The sequence below is a fragment of the Echiichthys vipera genome (assembly GCF_963691815.1).
Source record: "Echiichthys vipera genome assembly, chromosome: 2".
In the NCBI taxonomy this organism is placed as follows: Eukaryota; Metazoa; Chordata; class Actinopteri; order Perciformes; family Trachinidae; genus Echiichthys; species Echiichthys vipera.
This window is the reverse complement of record NC_139827.1, coordinates 7643292-7664775: the sequence shown is the minus strand read 5'-3', so window position 1 is coordinate 7664775 and position 21484 is coordinate 7643292. Positions and strand designations below refer to the sequence as shown.

General features: G+C 42.1%; 2 protein-coding genes across 2 annotated transcripts; both read right to left on the bottom strand.

Annotated features, from left to right (window-relative positions):
• Window positions 1-1975: 1975 nt before the first annotated feature.
• On the bottom strand, window positions 1976-10616 carry LOC310955922 (actin-related protein 2/3 complex subunit 1B-B-like). The gene is made up of 10 exons (XM_083926002.1): window positions 10385-10616; window positions 9650-9792; window positions 8751-8855; window positions 7448-7670; window positions 7243-7350; window positions 6087-6317; window positions 5775-5850; window positions 4751-4950; window positions 2511-2601; window positions 1976-2390 (listed from the first exon to the last, which is right to left on the bottom strand). The coding sequence occupies exons 2-10, from the start codon at window positions 9711-9713 to the stop codon at window positions 2352-2354; spliced, it is 1137 nt and encodes a 378-aa protein (XP_083782128.1). The 5' UTR covers window positions 9714-9792; window positions 10385-10616; the 3' UTR covers window positions 1976-2351.
• Window positions 10617-12473: 1857 nt separating this feature from the next.
• On the bottom strand, window positions 12474-20995 carry LOC310955933 (actin-related protein 2/3 complex subunit 1A). Its single transcript, XM_083926012.1, has 11 exons — window positions 20773-20995; window positions 20053-20149; window positions 18227-18331; window positions 17373-17595; window positions 16811-16918; window positions 16581-16684; window positions 16362-16470; window positions 14995-15070; window positions 14716-14909; window positions 13480-13570; window positions 12474-13390 (listed from the first exon to the last, which is right to left on the bottom strand). The coding sequence occupies exons 2-11, from the start codon at window positions 20114-20116 to the stop codon at window positions 13352-13354; spliced, it is 1113 nt and encodes a 370-aa protein (XP_083782138.1). The 5' UTR covers window positions 20117-20149; window positions 20773-20995; the 3' UTR covers window positions 12474-13351.
• Between the last annotated feature and the right edge of the window lie 489 nt (window positions 20996-21484).

Here is a 21484-nt window from a genome sequence, read left to right as displayed (position 1 = left end):
TATCTGCTACGAGAAGATATAGTGGAGTAGTGGCGTCCTGAGAAGAGAATGAAGTCACCCTTTGTGTGTGTTGTAATCATGTTAGTGCAGTGGCTGTGGTAAAAAAACGTTGTTATGTCACGCATTGGGATGAGGGCCCGTCAAGGCAATCCAACCATGGATGTATTAAGAGCTGGATACAGTGTTCAAGGTTTCTATCGAAGCTGCTCAGGGGTGCATGAAGCCAAAAAAGTTCAACTACCGTGTATAAAAATAACCTGGTGACCGATTCTACTTCAGCACTTTTCGGCCTATAAAGCAGGTCTCTGTCTGTATCATGCATGTCTCATCAACGCATGTTTCTAATTTAACTTCTTCCCCGGAGTTGTTTGTGCTTTGTCGTCTCGCTGGTCTCTGCTGATCGTGGAGGTGCCTGCTGCCGTGGTCCTGCATGACGCTTCCTGCTGCTTCCTTCTCTCTCTGTCCATCTGTCTCTCTGTCTCTCCTCTCTCCAACCGGTCAAGACAGATGTCCTGGGTCTGTTCAACGTTCCTGTCTGTTAAAGGGAAGGCTTTCGTTGCCACTGTGGGCACAAGATTGCTGTGGCTCAATTGTTGGGTCTCTGTAAATCATAAATAAGTCATAGAGTGTGGTCTTTACTAGGTAAAGTATCTTGGGAATAACTTTTGTTGTGAATTGGCACTGTAAATAAAATTGGATTGAGTCAAATTGAATTGGACTTTAATCGTGCAGCTTTTCTAGACTTTCAAAATGTTATCAGACCAAATTAATCAAATTCTATATATTATTAACACGAGTCACTTCGTGGAGTTGTGAAGCTCTAAATCTACAGATTTATAAACGTCTCTTTCACCATGTAAGTCAATGGGAAAAAGTCTCTTTTGGCCGTTCTATAAAATTGGCTTCTGTATACGGCGCACTTCCTTCTACTTATATCAAGAATTATGCATTACTACTGTTTTATACATTTACTACATGGAAGCAATTCTTACTGTTCTGGCATTTTTACACTTTTCTTTTGTAAATTTTAAAATGCTCCTAATAAGCGTATGGATCACAAAAATGTCAAATAAATCCACCAGGTGTTGAAACTTAAACGAATATTTAACTCTAATATATTTCTGATAAAAGTTTGACCAATTGTTTTATTTGGTCCAAATAAAATTATTTGTTGAGCTTCCTGCCTGTCATGTCTCTGTTTCACTTGCACTGCTCATGCTGCGTTCAAGTGTCATGGGAAGCCCGAAGTTTCAGACCTCCAACTCAGCAAAATGCACTGGAATAGCTATCAAAGTGGAACCTCCTGCTTGCGAATTCGGGGTAGGTCAATCTCTTTCAAATTGAACGCAGCATTTCGCTCTCAACGCACGTGTCGGAGAGGGGTAGTGTCAGCGGTCAGGCATGGGGAAGAGGGTGGGACTTGGAGGGCTCTAACTGAGACATGCAAGAAAGGTAAGAATAGCTTTAACATTTAAAGTATCTACTGCAGTACTCTTAAGTACCCCTAGGGGTACTGGTACCCACATTTGAGAAAAACTGGATTTATGATTTGGGATTGAGGAGAGTACACCCTGAGCAGGACGGCAGACTATCACAGTCTGACATGCAGAGTCAGACAGCCTTTCACGCTCACATTCACACCTACAAGCAATTTAGAGTCACCAATGAACCTATTTACACCTGCATGTCTTTGGACTTTGGGGGGAAGCCGGAGAAAAACACACGCTGACACAGGGGAAACACGTAGACTTCACACTGAAGGGTCCCAGCGCACTGAGCAGGTCGAGGAAACGATGTCAGCTCTTACGTTCTGAGCTTTTGACACATGGACTTCGTCAGCAGCGTTTGCTCTGTTTGAACAGCACATGGATTACACACAAATGGTTTCTTAACTGCTGTCTCTAAGAATGAACTGTTGCCAAAGACAATGAGTTATGTGACATACCTGTAGTGAACCAAGCATGAGTGAGCACTGTAACAGCAATCATTTATTAAATTTATATTATGACCAGCATAAGCTTTTGCACATACTGCGGCCTTTCATCTTGATTAAAATTCCAGCTCGAAGCATTCAGCTCAGATGGAGCTCTGATTATACTAATCTAACTCATTAAGTACCGTTTGCAGACCTGTGGTCATTCCCTCTGTTTACAGTGTTGAGTTTAACAAGCTCAGCAAAGAGCTTCAGAGGGATTACAAATACTGTTTGACCTGAGTCTGATCGTTTAACTTGCATATAAAAAAAATACCTGATTAAAATAAGGCCAAGAAGCTTTGTGTAATAAGGCAGCAGTTTTTCTTCATATCTCCAGAAGCTGATATACTTTGGACGGAGCGACGTAAACTTCAGTTCAGACTATCTTCAGGTTCTTCATTGCAGATTCCAGAGTCTGGAAAAAAAAAGTGTGACATATTCAAAAAACACATTCATATATTTTATATTATCTGTATATGTCGAAAGGACAAATCAACATTTGACCACATCAGTGTCTTCTTTTGTAATCTGTTACCTTGACATCCCAGATTCCCATTCCTCCATCCATGCCGGTGGTGCAGAACTTGGTGCACTGGTTTCGTCCTCCTTCCAGCACTGAGATTTGGCTGAAATATTGTTTCAGACACAGTTAAACTCTGTGCACAAACATAGGATGTTGCAAAAAAACAGAAACCTTGTTTAATCTCTTAGCTGGTGTCCTCCTTTTAAAGAGGGGTGAGGGTGGGGGACAGGGGAAGTTCAGGGGCGGGACAGCAGATCGACAGTGGTGAGCAAAGGTCAGCACGGTGTGTAAAGTTCTTCTAGTTATAAATCTAATAAACCTTGTTTTGTTCAAATGTTGAAAGTTTAGAGTGTACACATAAGGCCTTAGTACGTTATGATGGATGTACATAAAGGCCATTCTTACACTCTATAATGGCTCATAAGTCAGCAGTTTACAGAACTGTATGTCAAGTTCTTCTGGTCATAAATCCTGAAAAAGTATAAGGGCTTAGTACGTTATTGTGGATATACATAAAGGCCATTCTCATGCTCTATAATGGCTCATAGGTAAGCCGTTTACAGCACTGTATGTCAAGTTCTTCTCGTCATAAATCCGTAATTAAATGAATTTATTGCACATGTTTTTTCACAAATTGTGAAAAAGTATAAGGGCTTCATACAACATTATACCAAAGGTTTATGATTCCCATTCCCATGCTCTATTATGTCCCATAAATTGTTGCAGCGATTATTGAGTTGATACCATTTGTTACACATATTTGGTGCTACATTAAACCATTTTTACCACTCAAGAATTAATGGAAATAGTCAAAAATACCTCCAAAATTACCACATTAACCAGATGATAATGATAAAATAAATGATGTTATGTATGTACGTGGGGCTGCACGGTGGTGTAGTGGTTAGCACTGACGCCTCACAGCAAGAAGGTTCCAGGTTTGCATCCCGGTCTGGGCCTTTCTGTGTGGAGTTTGCATGTTCTCCCCGTGTGTGCGTGGGTTTTCTCTGGGTACTCCGGTTTCCTCCCACAATCCAAAGACATGCATGTGTTAGCTTGATTGAAGACTCTAAATTGCCCGTAGGTGTGAATGGTTGTGTGTCTATGTTCGTCTCTATGTGCCCTGCGATAGACTGGCGTCCTGTCCAGGGTGTACCCCGCCTCACGCCCGATGTCAGCTGGGATCGGCTCCAGCACCCCCCGCGACCCCGACCCCGGGATAAGCGGTTGAAGATGAATGAATGAATGAATGTATGTACGTGAAAATAAGTAGCCATGCCATTGAACAGAAATAGTTAATTATTTCTGGGTGGAAAGATAAATAGTTGTACAATTTAAAGTGGTCGAGTTCCCAAATTATGAATTTTATTTTCACTCTAACCTCCATTAATGAGATGCCATGATCTCATCTCATCTCATCTTCAGCCTCTTATCCGGGGTCGGGTCGCGGGGGCAGCAGCTTTAGCAGGGGACATCAAACTTCCCTTTCCCGGGCCACATTAACCAGCTCTAACTGGGGGATCCTGAGGCGTTCCCAGGCCAGTGTGGAGATATAATCTCTCCACCTGATCCTGGGTCTTCCCCGAGGCCTCCTCCCAGCTGGACGTGCCTGGAACACCTCCCTAGGGAGGCACCCAGGGTTCATCCTTACTAGATGCCCGAACCACCTCAACTGGCTCCTTTCAACGCTAAGGAGCAGCGGCTCTACTCCGAGTTCCTCACGGATGGCTGAACTTCTCCCCCTCTCTCTAAGGGAGACTCCAGCCACCCTCCTGAGAAAACACATTTCGGCCGCTTGTACCCACGACCTCGTTCTTTCGGTCATGACCCAGCTTTCATGACCATAGGTGAGAGTAGGAACGAAGATTGACCGGTAGATCAAGAGCTTTGCCTTCCGGCTCAGCTCTCTTTTCGTCACAACGGTGCGGTAGAGCGACTGCAACACCGCCCCCGCTGCTCCGATTCTCCAAGTGAAGGAGTTCAAGTACCTCGGGATCATGTTCACGAGTGAGGGGACGATGGACCGTGAGTTTGGCCGTAGATGCCGTTATGCTCCATGAAATAAAATGAAATGCTTTTTGGATTCACTCATCAGACATGTTTTAATTTCACATCCTTGTTCTTTCTTAATCCCTAGTTCTCCGATCTCAGTCTCAGGTCTCACTCTTGATTTCTAACCTGAAATCCAACAGTTGTGAAAAAACGGATCTGCAGTCCAGACTCACAGCGTGCATTTTATTTTCCCTCCTCACCTGATGCTGTTCTTGTGCAGCGTGTTCAGGTCCTTCTCGGTGCTCTGGTTCTCTGAGGCCCGACGGTCCAGGTTCTGGAAACGTTCTCTGGCACTGATGCCCTTCTGGGCCGCCTGCTTAGGAACGTCCAGCTTTCCACCGAATGTCAAGCTGGCTTTGGCCCCGTCATAGACAAACAGCATCGGGTAACAGTCGTGACCCTGGAGGAACGGAAACACATGTGAATGGAGCTGGAAGATGCTCAGTATGGATATGATATCAGTTTTGCTTTTGGTTGTAATGTCATGATAAAACGAGAAATCTTAAAGCCGTTATGTGTAGAATCTTATTTTGATGACATACGTTTGTGTTTATACGACCACTGGGTGGTGTCAAAGTTGAAAATGTTAAAACTACACACATTGTGGCTTAAAGTGAGAATTTAAAACTTCTGAAAGAAGAAATAAAACATTCTTCCTTTTACAAATGAAACCTTTAATTCACGAACATAAAATTCTGATAAATACCTTAGTCTGGTATAACCATTAGCTTACGGTGGCTTACCTTAGTTAGCCTTGGATTTATACTGCTGCTGTGTAACTGACGTGACTGAAACAGTTCACAAACTTTATGACTTTTGGAACTGCTACACTACATTTTAGCATGTAACAGAGAAAACATGCAAATGATTTTTTAGCAAAAACTAAAAAAAGGAGCAGCTACAGTGGGCACTTCAGCAACATTACTAGTGTTTCTTTTTCTCAGAGAACATACAACACGCCCCCTTAATTAGATTCAATATTAATAAACATTGAGTTTACATCAACATATTGTCAGATTATAGATATGAGAACAGGAACATTGGGGTATCTCATCTAATCTGTGGGAAAAATAACAGTAGTAAGTATTGCAGTTCATTTTTCACATTTGGTTCTCTTGTTGAACGGATTTCCTAAATATTGTCCAGCTCCCAGCAGTCAGTCAGACACACACACACACACACACTAAGTAATAACTAATGTGGCCATGTGTCTTGAATACTCACAGCTGCTACTATGCTGTTCTCAGTGATGAAGGTGACACACAGCAAAGGAAGTGTCTCAGAGCTCAGACTGTTCACCCTGTGGAGTCATAACAAAGGTCAGAGTGGGCGCACACACACACACACACACACACACACACACACACACACACACACACACACACACACACACACACACACACACACACACACACACACACACACACACACACACACACACACACACACACACACACACACACACACACACACACACACACACACACACACACACACACACACACACACACACACACACAGCCCCCCCTCTCTTACGTGCTGGTCTTGCCTCCCTCTGCGACAGACACAGTGGAGTCATGGGAGGTCCATGCCAGGCGGTTGCCGGAGTGTGAAAAGCACACGCTGTGCACCCAACCACCAGCTGGGGTCTGACCGGCTGCTGCAGACCCGCCGGACTCAAACAACATCTCCCCAAACGGCATCTTGCTGCCCCAGGGAGTGGGACCGGGCTTCTCCTCCACCTCCTTAATGTAGGCTGAAAACACCCTGTGGACGAGAGGAGAAGGAAGAGAGGACGGAAATAATGACTGATCAATACTGGGAGGTCCAGACAAATTTAAATTAATGTTAAAGATCCCCTCCAGACGTGCATTAAGACATGTAAAGATAGTCTGTTTGAAACACTAATGTGTGTCTGATGTGTTTTTCCCCGCAAAAAGTATATTTTCCACATTAAAACCCTTCTACTCCTCCTGCATCTATGAATATGCAAATTTTGTTTATTCTAAAAATGTTCCTTCTGGACACAAGATGTCTCCTACACCATTGTAAAGTCCATTCTCAGTGTGTGCGAACTGGCAGCTTCAGGTTTTTACATCACAATTTTAATCCAGGGTTGACTTCCAAACTAGCTGTGATGTCACAAATCATGCTCGTAGCCCCGCCCCTTCAAATCAGATTTTCATTAAGCAGAGACAAACTTTCCACTTCCAGCAGATAAATATGAAAACAACTGTTTCCTGTAAAACTCTGCACATACATCATTCAGCACAGGAGGTCTCAAACATCCAACAGGATGAACAAGAAGAAAAGAAAAGAAGATTAGACTGGAGGGGGACTTTAATATTAATTTATGTTTATGTGCTGTCTTTATGTTTATTTGTGTGCTATGAAAAATCAGCTAAATAAGAAGTGATGGCACTTGTATGGGATGATTAGGGATACGGCTAGACCTAAACTAGGCTAGGAGTTAAGGCTAGTTTATATTTATCTCTGATCCGCACAGGATAAAATTCATCCTTAGAGCCTTGATTCAAAGGGAAAGGAAATCTCCACAAAATAACTTTATCAAGAATAATGACAAAGGAGGGTTCCCTCTTTAAAAACGGACCATAAAGGCAAGATGCCAGATGTACAGAGTAGCCAGAAGTAGTAGTTGTACTTTGCGTGCCTGTTTTTGATGCACTTATACCTGCATTTGAAGTCACAGCATCCAGCAGCCAGCAGGACGTTGTTGGGATGCCAGTCCAGATTGAGGATGGTGGAGCGGATCGGCTTTTTGATGTGCTTACACACCCACCTGTAAATGAGAGCACAGCACACTAGAAACGTTTGGTTCGTAATCATCAGATGCAGCCTTTTAATGTAAATTAGGGGTGAAGAGGATGAAACCACACCAGTCGTTTTCCTGCTCAAAGTAGCAGATGGAGATGAGGCGTGAGCCGCTGCCTACAGCAAACTTGTTCTCTCGTGGCGACCACTTCACACAGCGAGCAGCACGGTTGATCCTGAGGATGACCAGGGTGGGCTTCCAGGTGCCGTCTTTAAGGGACCACACGTAGGCGTTACGGTCCGCTCCGCAAGTAACTATACGGTTACTGTCTGGAGCCCAGTCGATGCCTGCAGGAGAAAGAAACTCCTGTTGTTATCTTATGTGTGCATGCTTAGGAAGATATATTTGAAGGGATAGTTTGACATTTTGGGAAATATGAGAAGCTATATTGATAACTTTCTTTACATTATATTAAATTCACAATTTTATCCACAGTAATTTACAATGAGTGCATTAAAACTGAACAAGAGCAAGATGTCATCAAAAACTTTAAGAGCAACCCTCCCATATAAGAACATTTGAGAGAGATTCATCACCATTTTTCTTTTTATTTTATTATTTAATTATTGGCCGAGTATGTGCACTAATAATTTTACTTTTTTGTTGCTCTCAATGAAGCCTACTTACACATAAAAACAAGGGCAACAAAGCTGGGGAAAGGTAAATGAACATTTAATTAGTATGAACAGATATAAATAAAAAAGTATATACATAAAAAAAAATGTATTAGTAAAACAATAAGTTAAATTACATTATAAGAAGTGAAATGGAAGTAATAGTGATGGATATTAAAGTTCCCTGATGTTTGTATGCTACTATTATTAGCTTATATTAGCACAAAGACTGGAAACAGGGGAAACTTAACCAGGAGTCTTGTCATCGCAGTGTTGTTGCCTAGAAACCAGCAGAGACTCCAATAAGTCACTACGCCCAATCAGAAATAGCTCAGCCTTTAACCAAAGTAAAAGCTGTTTTTGCACGGATTAAACAAACGAGACACAATGTGTTAATTTGTGAGCTATAGAAATGCTGGTGGAAAGACAGAGGCAGGCTAACTGTCCCCTCTGTTTCCAGTCTTTGTGCTGAGCTAAGCTAACCAGCTGCTGGCTCCAGCGGCATACTTACCGTATAGATAGAAAGTGGTTTTGATCTTATACTTAAATAAGAAAATAGCAAATAATTCCTTTAAGTCCTCCACTTTGTTTATTCGGTACCACAGGAGAGTTGGAATTTCAGGAAATGAACTACCATTCACTGAAAGGATTTTAATAAATCCTGTTAACCTGAGTGTCTCTAAACTTTGTGGAGGACAAAAACAAAAGTTGTGAAAGTAAATCACCGTGTCTGTGAGTGTTTGAGTGCCTCACCTGTCACCTGCCCATTGTGCTCCTTCAGCTCATGGATTCTGGTCCACTTGGTCCCATCCTTCTTGTAGATGTGGACCTCATGGTTGTTGGGGCACAGGGCAATCTCTGAGGCACAGAAACACACATGAGTACACTGCGCATCAACAGAGAAAGTGCTGCAGATCAGTGAAACGTATGAACAGGAAGTTTAAAAGTGAGGACAAAGTACAGAGCGATTGACAGCAGAAGTTTGTGGAGCTGATCGGTGGAGTGGAACACAGAACAGCTGACTGGGTGCGTGAGAAGAGAGAAAACTAGAGAAATACACTCTGTATCTGCCTGCAGGCAGCACACAGACCCATGGTATCTTTAAATAGACAATGTGCGAGAACTGCAAGCCTCCTGCACATAATGTTGTAGCGAACCCTGCACATGTTTTAGTCAGCAGATGAGTCAGAAGCAGCGTTTGTCTGAGAGCAGCAGTGTGAGTGCTTCAGTGTGCATTTTTTGCATTTTTGTGAGTGTTCAGCCTGCAAGCTGAGCAAACTTAAGTGTTCACCTCACAAGTTGAGTGAAACTACAACTGCACGACTCTATGACTCGACCGCTTGTTACATCCGCTTTCCCCAGAAACCAAAGCTCTGATCAAAAACAGCCAAATATGGCGTTAGTTTCCTGCAGCTAACGGAGCACAAGAGACTCTCAGAAAGGCCCCCTTACTGTAACAGGAAACAGGAAATACCTTCTCCCACCTGGGAGCCAATCACAAACCTCAGACCATTACACTATTTGTTCTTTGGCGCAGACTCTAGTTGAAGCAAGATGTTCCACGATGTCTGGGATTAAAACTGAGGAGACGACTCGAGAGCAGCTGAAATAAAAGCCCCGGGTGACCAATCAGAGAAGGCGAGCAGACTTACGGGTACAATCTTTGTTCCAGGCATGGCAGCTAATTGGTTCCAGCAGGAAACTATGGTACGCCATGGCCAATCAGATGCAAGACACAGACCAGGAAGGGGTGTGAAGAACCAGCGGCTGGTGAGCTGGGAGATAACAGTCAAGTCTAGAAAAACAGAAGTTAGAAGATTCTTGTTATCAAGAAGCGGAAAGGGAACAAAAACACAATAAAGTTCTAAACTATAATTACGTTTACAGAAGTATTTATCAGGGTTTATTTCTCAAGAGTCGGCCCAGACTATTCGAGGTACTTTGAGAAGTAAAAAGTGTTTTTTTGCCTCAGCTACTTTCTGTTGATTTTATAGGAGAACACGCTCTTATCTCAGTCAGATTGTGTTAATGAAACCCAGACTTTGAGAGGCATGAGAGGAATGATGCAGGTCAGGGGTAACACACATCCCCCAGATCAACTCTAACGCTACAGCACACACCCAGGAAATGAAGACAAACACCTCCATCACAGATTACAAGCACTAATTCACAGTTTGTGTGTGTGTGTGTGTGTGTGTGTGTGTGTGTGTGTGTGTGTGTGTGTGGGTTGGAGTGCCTGTTGCACACTTTTTTTTAGCTTTTTCCTGAAAATACTTTCCACTTACAAAGTGTGTGTGTGTGTGTGTGTGTGTGTGTTAGTGAGTACGCGTTACTGACATGTCTAAACAAACTCACTCAACTGTTAATAGAGTTTCTAGGCTACTTACCCTGAGGGCTGGACAGAGATGAATGGCTGAATAGCTGCAGAGATGCGGAGAGATAGAGAAGAGAGAGGCAGAGGAAGGTGGCAGATCAAATAAAAGATGAGGGTGTTCAGCTCGCGGACTCTGGCCAGTCAACGCGAACGCCAACGACAGAGTGAGATCAGGGAAAGAGAAGCTGAGCTGAGGAGGGAGGAGAGGTCAGAGGGGGAAGCGGAGGAGGGTACAGTGAAGCCCAGAAGGGGAGACATACAGGAAGTTGGTGTAGGCTTATGCTCGAGGAAGAAAAGATCATGGGTGTTAACAGTTTAAAAAATGTGAGCACATTTTTTGTTTTGAACAGAAACAGAGGGAAAAGAGGTATTTGCTTCAGAGAGGGAGGAGCATGAACACAATACAACGTTCTACAAAAAGGAGGAAGTAGGAACTGAGGGGGAAGCAAAACACAAAAAAAGCATGAAAGACACGGAAAAGAAGGGGGAGGGACATATGGCCACTTTTGCATAAAGAAAGAGGAACAAGGAGAAGGGGAGGGAAGCAAAGTAAACTGCAAAAGGGGGGAGGAGAGGGTGGCGTCAGGAGACAGAAAGTTGTTGACTACAGAATATATTTGCTCCTGTTTAAGAGCATTTCAGATTCTAGTTCCTTATTTTTACCAGTTCAGATATCCCGACTCTTAAGTTTTCATGCTTTACCCAAAAGATCCCCTCTTTGTCTCTAGACATTTTAAATCAGACATGGATGTTGTCACACTTTCCGTCCTCACTTCTCATAATTTCCATTGGGGGTTCAGAGGAATATCGTAGAACGGGACAGTCAGTGAAAACACACAAGCGCTCCAAACTAAATTCTAAATTGTTTGGACGTGTTAATTATTCTCTGTAATTTTCCATTCGGGGGCTTTTATGGACCAACAATGGGGCTTTAATTCAACACCTAAACAGGCTTGGGTTCTGCTTTATTTTCCATCCACCCATCGTCTGTTACACCCTGGGCAGGTCACCGGTCAATTACTGGCAATTTATAATTCATCTAAACCTCTCTGGACAATGGGAGGAAGCCAGAGGACCCAGAGGAAACCCACTGACACAGGGCAAACATGTAAACTCCACACAGAAGGACTGAAGCCGGTGGGTTCGAACCCAGAAGTACAAACTAACCACTGCACCTCCGACGATGGTATGTACAAAGATCACACAGCTGGAATCAAACCTGGGAACATATATTTTTACAAAAATCATACGTTTAATTTTATTTTTTTAACTTTCCTCTTGAATTTCCAGTAAGACCCTGGCTAAATACAAATATCTGAGAAGATGCATAACATTTATTTCCAGGGTTTTGTTTGTAGGTGGTGACAGAAACCGCAACATGAGGGATGGAGATGCTGGTCAACCACTTTGAAACATCTCAACAAATATAAGATGGACTCCTACAAAATGTTGTCAGATTCGTCCGGCACTATGAGGTTAAAAGTTGACATCCTCCAATGATTTAGTATAAGAACCAAATTCCTGCAAATCTAAAGACAACCCAACCAGCCTCAGCTGTACTTCGTTTACAAATGCTATGCTATGCTAACATCTCAAATATAATACAGTTTTAGCATGTTAGCATACTGACGTTAGCATTTAGTTTGAAGCACAGCTGTGCAGCAAAACTCAAAATACATTGCCAGTACATTACAAATAAATGAAAATAAAAAAGATGGCTGCTTAGAAAAGTAATGTTTGCACCTGAGTCTCTACTGAAGTTTCTAGGGTTTCATCTCAAGGTACCTCATTGTGCCATTTAAGCCATTCTGTAATAAATATACAATTAGGTCAATGAAGAAACAGGGTTGTTAATTTACCTGCTGTTAGTGTGTGGTATGCAGTCATTTCCATCTTAGGTTTCAGGAAACAAACCTCTCTCTCTGAATCTATAAGTTAACCAATCTACAACTGATACTCAAACTACCCAAAGAAACAACCAATGAACAAAAAACCAATGCAGATAAATAAAAAAAAAAAAGTACTGCACATCCACTAAGGGTATCTAGCCTGTGAGAGGAAAAGTCAAAAGGAAGAGAAGAGTCGAGTGAGTTGTGTACTGTAAATGTACTTCATCTTTATTTCATTTCTACCTCATGATCAGTTACATAGAAATCCTCCATCTTGGTTTTAGTGTAGTAGCTACAGAGCCCAGTGCTTGCCAGCTGTGACTCCACACAGAGTTTAGCCAGCTGCTTTTCTCTCTCCACCATCAGATCCTGTACAGCTTTCTACAGCCAACCAGCAGCATGACCTCAGAATATCAATAACCCGGGTCCTAGTCTAAACAATGACTTCACCTGCTGGAGACTGAACTCCAGGAAGTAAAGCATCACGTCCTCCGTTCTACTAAACATTGATATTCAGAGATCGTGGTGCGGTTGATCTGAGGTAAAATACAGTCTGACTTTTGGATAAAACGCACCTTTGAGTGTTCAACTTTTGGTACAGGAGGTTAGAGAACATAAAAACACACATTTCACGTCACGTTTTAATACGTGTCAGAGGACCATCCCACTTTGACACCTGGTTAACCTTCATTTAAAAACAAACAAAAAAAAAATCAACATTGATGTTACACGTCAGCTCAGCGTGTATGTATGTATGTGTGTGTGTGTGTGTGTGTGTGTGTGTGTGTGTGTGTGTGTGTGTGTGTGTGTGTGTGTGTGTGTGTGTGTGTGTGTGTGTGTGTGTGTGTGTGTGTGTGTGTGTGTGTGTGAGAGTGTGTGAGTGTTTGCACACACCCAGAAGAGTGTGTTATGGTCTGATCAGTGCTTCAACAGACACTCCGTTAGGTGGTCAGTTACGTGTGTTACTGGCTGCGTCGCAGGAGCAGAAGGGGTGAGGTGGAAATGGGAAGAGGAGGGAGGACTGGGAGGGAGGGAGGGTGAGGGGGAGAAGTGAGGCCTGCTGCGTTTCTTCATTCATTTACAAGATTTCTTCACATGATGCGGAGACCCTGGATAGAAGCTTCTAGACTCTGAGGAGGCAAACACAGAAGCATACGAGAGTTAAGAGCTGGGAGGTCTGGAGAATGAATCTCTGAAGATGATCTGTGTGTGTTTGTACCTTGAAGTCCCAAATGGTCATAGCTCCATCGATGCCTGTGGTGCAGAACTTGCGACAATCCCCTTTGTCTCCTTCATAGATAGACACTTGGCTAAGGATCAGACATGTAAATAAATAAAGACAGTTTTAAGAAGGGTGGAGAAGTTATAATGTATGGAATCAAGAGAATGGATTAAACTATATTTCAACAACAAGAGTGTGATGTGTGGACAAAATTATGATCCTTGAATGGGAAAAAGAATCAAGAAATGCCACAAAATTTGCCGTAAAAAACAGTCTCATGGGTTCATCAGTGAACTTTAGAAGTGCAGCCATGTTGATTTTATTACCTTTGGGCAGAGCTAGGCTAGGGCTTGCCCTTACTTCCAGTCTTTGTGCTAAAAGCTAAGCTAACCAGCTGCTGCCTGTAGCTTCATATTTACTGTACAGATGAGAAAGTAAAATTGAGCTTCTTATTCAACTCTTGGCAATAAAGTGAATCCTCTGGAATCTCCAAAACTCAAACCTCTCCTTATAAACAACAACAACAACACAGCGAGACAGCATACATGTGTATGTATACAACATGAAAATGCTGTTGGCAAATCTACATTTTCATATACTTTGACGTGGTACTACTCGGGTGTACGCTGAGGTTTGGCTCCAAGTGTTCAGCCTGTTTTCTATTAAAGAAGACTAAAGAATATATTGAATATATTGGAAGAGCTCTACTGAACTTAAATCATCAATTCCAGCCAATCATTTTGTTACAACATGTATTTTAGGGGTTGAAATACCACCACTGACTTTTTTTAGGTGTACCATGCTCAAAGTAATACAGTCCAATTCAGCAATGAAACCTACAGTCGTGAAGGTTAAATTGCTTAAACTTCAACTTTGTTTATTTTTAAATGCTGTGGTGCTGTTGAGTTATATTGGGTCACACTGAGGTGTTTCTATCACGTAGCTGTCACTCATTGAGAATAAAATATTACAAACACCTCTCAAGGCAGCCTCCAAATTGTCCCCTCTATTCATGACATCAACTTATTCCTTAAATTTCTTTAGTGAAATTCAAAAACATTCCTGTATTTAAACACAGTGCAAAACGCACACTACTCAATCTTTGAATAACTTCCTGAACAATTGAATCGAAATCTGAACCTTCTGGAGTATCCCAACCTAAAATGAAAACGTGTGTGAAGGTGTCTTAAGATAAAGTCCTGCCCTGCACTGATCCCAGTGAATGTGACTTACGTGATGCTGTTCTGGTGCAGTGTGTCCAGGGCAGTGTTGCGGTCCTCGGTGGTGGCTCTCTTGTCCATGTTCCTGAAGCGCTCCATGGCAGAGATGTTCCTCTGGATACTCTGCTTGGGGAGGTCGAGTTTTGACACAAATGTCAGCGTCCCACCATCGTCGCAACGGAACAGCATGGGGCAACAGTCGTGGCCCTGAAGACGCAGACAACAGATCTAAAATGCCACTCCTAGCCCACCGTATATAAAATACATAATCCTGTGTATGTTTTGTTCTTACCGCAGCTACTAGACTGTTCTCTGTAACAAAAATGACACTGAGGAGAGGAAGGAACTCCGTCTTCAGCTGTGAAGGACTAAAACACACAAATGAATTAGCATCTTGATAGTCAATGGTTTGATTGTACTTCAAAGGCAGCATACTCTAAAAATTGTCAAAGAAAATTTTTTTTTTGATCACACAACCAAAACTCTGGGCTTTGATTGATGCTGTGTGCAGGTTTCCAAGCACAACATGTTGCTATGTTTGCAGTCTCAATCACCGCCCCCTCAATCGATGTCACCTGCAATTTGTTTGACAAGATTATTGTATTATGTAAGAGGTCGTTTATCTTTGCCAACTCACGGCCACTGTGAGTCGATCAGATTACGTGAGGTTTTATGTGCAGTGACCAGAATGTGTTTATTTTAATAGCAGTGAAAGAAATAACTCCACATTCATTTTGTAAATGTTTCTTTTTTTAAGCGATAGATTGCCTTTTCAATATGATTAATGCATGGGAGATTTTAATTTCCTAAAAGCGGCTAGTCTTTTTCTTTTTTTAGAGATCATAAAACAGCGTGGGACACATTCATCTCCTCATCTACACACAACTATTGTTTAAAAATCCATCCCATCTCTTTGATTTAGTGGATCACTTCATCTCCTTTTCTGTTTATAGCTGTTGTAAAACAAAACAAAAAAAAGGTCCAGCTCTAAATTATCTACTTCCTCTTGTATTAATAGTTGAAACGTCACAGTCCTCATGTATGTCAATCATTTTGGACTGTACTGTCTGAATTTCCAGCATCATCCTCTTCACTGCAAATCCAGTCACAGTGAGTGCACACACAAAACGATGCCAAATTCTACTTTATTTGTACTATAGCAACTGAATCATTTCAACATCTTATTTCATGTAGTTGACGAAAAGCTTGATCAAACAAATTTTCCAAACATCTACTTTGTTAAATTGTGGAGTTTCTGACATCTAGTCCCTGTTTCATTCATCTCATACATGTCTTGACAACGCCCAGTCCTGCCGATAGTTTTACACTATTGCACCGATCAACAGGTGGCGGTAAGATGCCAAAACATGCAGCAATGCGCCATTAAAGGCAGTGTAGAAGAAGACTGCAAGCTAGTCAACACTGTTGTTACCAATGCAGGATTCAAGATACTTTAAAACTTTGCAAATGTTTTATGAAGCAGGAAATGCACTCAACACATTTGTTAGGCCTCAATGAAACAGACACGGTTTGGTGAGTAAACGTAACGTAAACACAACATTTGTTTGATTACTAGAAAACTCCAAAGGGTGTGTGCAACCTGATAAATCTGCTCTTTGTAACCATAAACATGCTCCCTCTATGATTAGAAATGAATACCTGGCAGTCTTAGAGCTGTCCACCACAGTGACAGTGCTGTCATGGCTGACCCAGGCCAGGCGGTTACCAGAGGCAGAGAAAGACACAGAGTGGACCCAACCCCCTCCACCTAACAGACACAAAGTGGATGGGAAAAAAAAGGTCTTGTTGAGTTCAAATGGTAGCTGCAAGCCATATGAAAGAATTTCTACAATGACATATAAAGACACTGATACAGACCTGCTCCTCCAAATTCTGCTAGCACTGCCCCAAATGGCATCTTGCTGCCCCAGGGTGTGGGGCCTGGTTTCTCTTCCACCTCCTTAATGTAGGCTGAGAACACCCTGGAGGCCAGAGAGGGAGGGGTGGGGAGAGCAGAAGCAAAAAAAAAGAAAACGGAAAGCAAAAGAGAATATGAGGACATTTTTATATTTTGTCCAATAGGAATTTTCACTGTTGACGACATTCACCTGCATTTGAAGTCACAGGATCCAGCAGCCAGCAGGATGTTGTTGGGATGCCAGTCCAGACTGAGGATGGTGGAGCGTACTGGCTTCTTGATGTGCTTGCTCACCCACCTACGTTGGAAAAAGCATTTTAATATGGCACTTCTATCCATCTGGTATTTATGTAAAAATTCAATGATCAATTAATCTGATACACCAATGTTATCAGCAAGTGTAGTTCAGCAAAAATGAAGTGTTTTGTTTTATTGTCTGCTGTCGTTTTAACACAACACATCCATGTGACCTATACATCAACAGATCAACAGACTTAAAACATGTAGTTTCTAATAAATAAGTAGCTAATGTGGATGGGATTTTTTCCATAGGACAAATAAATAAATAAATGTCAAAAAACACACCATCTGATGCAATACTGCACCTAAACTGTGACAATACATTATATGTTAAAGAGCAAAAATCCCTGATGAATACTCCCAATAGCAAAATAATCAGAAATACCAAGTTGGCCGTAATATTTAAACAGACACATCTCAGCAAAATGTCCCGCTTGTACAAACGGTCTCACCAGTCATTCTCAGACTCAAAGTAGCAGACAGAGATGAGTCGAGCGCCACTTCCAACTGCAAACTTGTTCTCCAGTGGAGACCACTTGACGAAGGTGGCGGCTCGGTTGATCCTGAGGATGACCAGTGTGGGCTTCCATACCCCCTCCTTCTGGGACCACACATAGGCATTACGGTCTGCTCCACATGTCACTATACGGTCACTTTTGGGAGCCCAGTCAATACCTACAGCGCAAAGAAGACAGGTTACGTAATTGCTTGCTAGTAATAGAAATTGATAATATTTTGTTGATACCAATGTTTTTATCAATTCTAACCATCAGCCTGATTCTTTATTGTTCCCAGATCAATTCAGGGGTGGGAAAAAGTCGACCTACCCAGGTTAACAGGTGTACAGCTTTTGTTTCTATGGGTTTTTCAGAGAAAATATCTGCTAAGCCTGCCTGCATGGCACTAATTATTAACACCCAAGGTTGTATTGTTTCTTCCTTTTCACCATGACGCCTCCTTGTTGCAACTTGCAAACTTTGACACTTGAAACTTCCAATTTTCAAGCAGTGTAGATGCATAAGTTTGACATTATTGTTTTGAAACTGTCAGAAATACATGCAGGCATCAACAGAAGAAATGAATAAGCCCGGAGGCATGCGATTCAGGTTCCAATTTGTAACCGGTTCTTAATTCCCATCCCTATAAACGGCTGACTATCAATAATGAAGTGAATTATGAAGGCACACCCTAAAGCTTTTACACTGATCATTCAGAAGCAAGTGTCTCCACTTGTGTTAATGACAGTTCCAGAAACACTTGTTTGTATGTGTGTTAGTCATCGGGATACAGAAGTCTCATTAAATACCTGTTATGTGTCCATTGTGCTCCTTCAACTCATGAGTTTTAACCCACTGGTTACCACTCTTCTTGTAGATATGGACTTCGTGATTATTTGGACTGATGGCAATTTCTGCAGGAAAAAAAAAGAAAAAAACGGCAGGATTACATGATGGAAGAACAGATAACAAAGAAGCCAGACCAGTTACTGGTACCTGCCGCAACACAGAGCTGGACTAGTCAATGTAAAAGTTCACAAATCCTGAAAACAAACAGTGGAAGAGTATTGACTTAAATCTTTTTTTTTTTTCAAACGCATTACCTGTAACCATTAATTTAATGTCTTAACTGGTATGTAATGTGCACTAGTTGGTAGTGGTAGATAGAGAAACATACTTTATTTGTCACTGCACACAAGTACAGTGAAACTTAGTTTGGAGCAAACCTGAACCATAAAGAAAAACAACTGAGAAAAGCACACAATACAGAACCACTATGACTGCACAAATGTCAACAGTAAATACAGAAAGCATAAAGATATAAAAAGTACATAAGAGAGAGCATGTGTCCAAGGGAATACTGCACGATCACTGTAGGATAATATACAAACAATTTAAAATGAGAGCATGGTGTGAAGTAATACTGAAGTCAATAATGCAAAAAAAAAATAATAGATATAAATATATATATATATATTTATATTAATATATAGGGGTGTAATGATACAGGTATTTGAACCGAACCGTCACGGTACAGGCACTTCTTGACGGCAACAGAGGTGGACCGCGGTCCGTAGATTTGGCATACATAGCATTAATGTAGCTAATGTCAGGTCTTGTTTCGCGGTGCGGAACTCAAAACTGAAGTCGGAGTTCCCCCCAACCGTTTAGCATCTGACCCGGCTTGCACGTGCCCAGTAGCAGCCAGAAAAAGAAGGGCAGCGGCCGGCAGGCATAGCCGTAAGACAGGACGTTCCACACAGGATGACCTGCACCCCAGCGAGCAAGACTGTGTGGATGGATGGCTAGCAAACTGAGAGCGTACTACGTGCCGAACGACAACATGAAACCGGAGCTCGCAGACGCCCCCGTCATTCAAATCCCAGGTTTGGGATAGCTACACAATGGTTAGTTATGAACATACACACGCATGCTGTGAAATAAAGACCAAGCTCTACAAACCCAGCTCACGACACTATTTCAAAAACCCTTAACTGGGAATTCAGAACGGGCAAATGCCATAAGCTAAGTCAATGCTGCAGTTGACCTTATTTAAGAAGTATTGTATTTATTGGAGAATTGCAGCAGTATTTTTAAAAATATTTGTTATACATTTTATTTGTATGTTTTGTACTGACAGCTAAAATTGTTGTGTTTAATTGTTTAGTAATTAAAGTTACGTTCGTGACAAACATGCAGTTTTTTTAATTTTCCAACTCAATTTTGAACCGTACCGTCCTGTGACTTCAAAACCGAGGTGTTCCAGGCACGTCCAGCTGGGAGGAGGCCTCTGGGAAGACCCAGGACCAGGTGGAGAGATTATATCTCCACACTGGCCTGGGAACGCCTCGGGATCCCCCAGTTAGAGCTGGTTAATGTGGCCCGGGAAAGGGAAGTTTGGGGTCCCCTGCTAAAGCTGCTGTTCCTGTGACCCGACCCCGGATAAGAGGTTGAAGATGAGATACTGAACCGTGACTTTAGTGTACCATTACACCCCTAAATATATATGTGTGTGTGAATGTGTGTGTGTGTGTGTGTCAAACAAAAATAAACAGTAGTTTAATAGAGTTTGTGGACATCCTTGTTGCACTTGCTCCCATTCCCACTACTAGAGGAAGAAAACCTTGAGCCTTACGTGTCCTGTCGCGGTTCCACGCGTGGCAGGTGATGGGTTCCAACAGAAACTGGTGAAGGGACATCTTCTTGTCTGGGTGTGGTCCTTAAGTGAAACTGCGAAGTCACACAACAGAGAAAAACTTAAGTTTAAAGAGTAGTGACAAAAACAGAATCAAAGCCACCAACACCGGAACTGAACTTTGCTTCCACCGGCTTTAAAGCCCCACAGATGACACTGAGTATAAACGTCTATAAAAGAGCAACTGTTAACTTTATTGCAACGTTTACACGGAAAACATTTGTTAGCTTCAGTCAAAACACTGAAAGGCTGCTTCGACTGGACAATGTTAACCAAACATAATATTACCAAGCTAACTTTCACCACAATCTCGATTTTATTTACAATGATATACCAAGTTATATACTTTTTTTGAAACAAAGTTGACTGTGCTTAGCTAGCTACTGTGGTACAGCCATGATGACTAGGTCTGTTGCCTCGTTAACAGCAAAACATTAACGTTACTGGTAAGTTCATTAAATTGCTAGCTCGCTGTTAGCCGTTGTTACACAGGCCTAGCAACCGAAATAACCATCTTAATAAATATATAGACACACGTTTACCAGACGGCCTCTCTTTTCTATGTCAGACCCCGGCTTTTCCTCGGGGCAGATGCCTTTACACCCGGTGATAGCCGCACCAATTAGCCCGTACATTCCGCTAGCCCGCATGCTAACTCACCTCGTCAGTCCGGTTCTGAGGCTCAGGCGGGGGGAAGGTTTAGATCAGGAATGGACCTGAATTCGCGGACTCTGGTCAGTCGACACGAATTCGTCCAGGAATTGTTGAAGGGAATGTCAAGACGGCCAGTAGGATACGACCATCCGGCGGCTAAACTCGGCAGCGAAACCCGTGGATGTCCTGTCTGACACAGCTAGCTTAGCGTTAGCCTCATCACTCTAGCTGTTGCATTCAAGTGAGGAAAAAAAACTCGTTCACATCAACATCTCTACTACGAAGAGCTCCTCTAGTGGCTCAGATAGAAACATCCAAAACTGGTTAAACTGGTTATAAAACACCACCATCTAGTGCTAATATCCCATAAAATAAAGTGCAGATAAGAGTATAATCATGCATTATTGTAGTTATATTCATAACATGCATTATTCTGACAATATACTTATTTTTGCTGGAGAGTTTATTAGATAGAAACATCCAAAAGTGGTGTAACCGGTTATAAAACACCACCATCTAGTGACAAAAAAAGTGCAGATAAGAGTATAATCATGCATTATGGTAGTTATATTCATAACATGAATGCATTATTCTCACAATATAATTATTTTTGCTCATTCTCAGTTTTTTTGTATGTGTACATAAGTCCTGTCTGCATGTGTGTGTATTTTCTTCTTTACCAAGTTATTTGCTGTGTTTTAAGCTTTCTTGGAGGCCA

What these genes read in the sequence shown, in the direction of transcription:
- LOC310955933 (XM_083926012.1), bottom strand. Translation starts at nt 20,116, where the DNA reads ATGTCCCTTCACCAGTTTCTGTTGGAACCCATCACCTGCCACGCGTGG. An exon ending in GCACAATGGACACATAACAG is followed by an intron (nt 17,596 to 18,226) that starts GTATTTAATGAG and finishes TTTGCGCTGTAG; the next exon opens with GTATTGACTGGGCTCCCAAA. An exon ending in TCCTGTGACTTCAAATGCAG is followed by an intron (nt 16,685 to 16,810) that starts GTGAATGTCGTC and finishes TCTGGCCTCCAG; the next exon opens with GGTGTTCTCAGCCTACATTA.
- LOC310955922 (XM_083926002.1), bottom strand. Translation starts at nt 9,713, where the DNA reads ATGGCGTACCATAGTTTCCTGCTGGAACCAATTAGCTGCCATGCCTGG. An exon ending in TGCTGTGACTTCAAATGCAG is followed by an intron (nt 6,318 to 7,242) that starts GTATAAGTGCAT and finishes TCTCGTCCACAG; the next exon opens with GGTGTTTTCAGCCTACATTA. An exon ending in TGGGAATCTGGGATGTCAAG is followed by an intron (nt 2,391 to 2,510) that starts GTAACAGATTAC and finishes TTTTTTTTCCAG; the next exon opens with ACTCTGGAATCTGCAATGAA.